General features: G+C 32.6%; 1 protein-coding gene across 1 annotated transcript; it reads right to left on the bottom strand.

Moving 5' to 3' along the window:
• Positions 1-199: 199 nt before the first annotated feature.
• LOC103311629 lies at positions 200-1,054 on the bottom strand (the record flags this gene model as incomplete). The annotated part of the gene is made up of 1 exon (XM_008191306.1): positions 200-1,054. A coding segment is annotated over exon 1 (855 nt), but the record flags the coding sequence as incomplete, so codon positions are not given.
• Between the last annotated feature and the right edge of the window lie 112 nt (positions 1,055-1,166).

Genomic DNA, 1,166 nt, shown 5'->3' on the forward strand with positions numbered 1-1,166 from the left:
TAATATAATATAATATATTATACTCGAATTTGCCAATTTGTTATGAGGTCATTTGCCTATTCATTTATTCGATAGAACTATCGCTGAATATACATTCAATCTATTTACTATTATTGGTTTATTAATTGTGTGTCGTGAGTAAACGGTTACTATCCGTTACAGTATACTTTAATTTATAGAAAATATCTTTCGTAAGTACTAGTACTCCCGCTTCGCATGTTTTCGGTAATACGTCCGGATTTTTAAATAACGATATTTCACATGGATTTCTACTACTTGAATGAACAACAGGTGAAAACTCAGGACATATTGTGAATATTTCGGTTTCCTTACAACTTAATAGTTGCGTTTCCGTAAAAGTTGTGTACTCTTCCCGATTTTTCGTAATGCCTACATATGTAAATTCTGGTTTAAGAATTATACTATGATTTTTATTTATTACTCCGTTCATACGTGTTTCTACCGGTTGAGGTATTGGAAGTATTCTATACAAGGTAAGTTCTAATTCCGTTACTAATGGTATTTGTATTACAAAAACTATTGGATTTTCTTTATAAAATACTGCCATTTTCGTAATTTTACTTAATTCGTAAATTTCGTTCGGGTTAGCTCCCATAGGTAAATTTAAATTAATTGGTAAATTTAATTTAATTTGTGTTAAATGATTTGCTGATTCGCGCGGGGTCATTAAACTTGGGTGTATTACTCCCGTCCTTGCGGCTGTTATGATAGCGCTTATTGACTGTGTTTCCATCGAATATTGCACTAATAATGCTGTAAATATACCGTGTATTTTATTCGATAAAACTAACGCTTCCATAGTATTTGTTTTATTAACTAACTCTCCTATTATTCCTTGTTTATCTACCAATTCCGCGTATAACCTGTTTACTTCCTCTGACGTCGTACTTATGCCCTTTATTGCAGATTTTACTACAGTTGTTTGGTCTTTAAGTATATGTAACATACGTTCATTTGTTTTTTCTATTTTACCTATTTCCTCTACAGACTCTTTTGCACATTCATCGTCGCATACTCCGAATAGTGTTTTCATTGCTGAGCCTACAAAATTTATTAACCCCCGTCTTTTCCTACTTTGGAAAGTGTCGTTTCTCCCGAATGCTCTACCTATTGATTCGTACATTTTTTTCGCGTTGTACGAGATT

The sequence above is a fragment of the Acyrthosiphon pisum genome, unplaced genomic scaffold (assembly GCF_005508785.2).
Source record: "Acyrthosiphon pisum isolate AL4f unplaced genomic scaffold, pea_aphid_22Mar2018_4r6ur Scaffold_10877;HRSCAF=11484, whole genome shotgun sequence".
Classification (NCBI taxonomy): Eukaryota; Metazoa; Arthropoda; class Insecta; order Hemiptera; family Aphididae; genus Acyrthosiphon; species Acyrthosiphon pisum.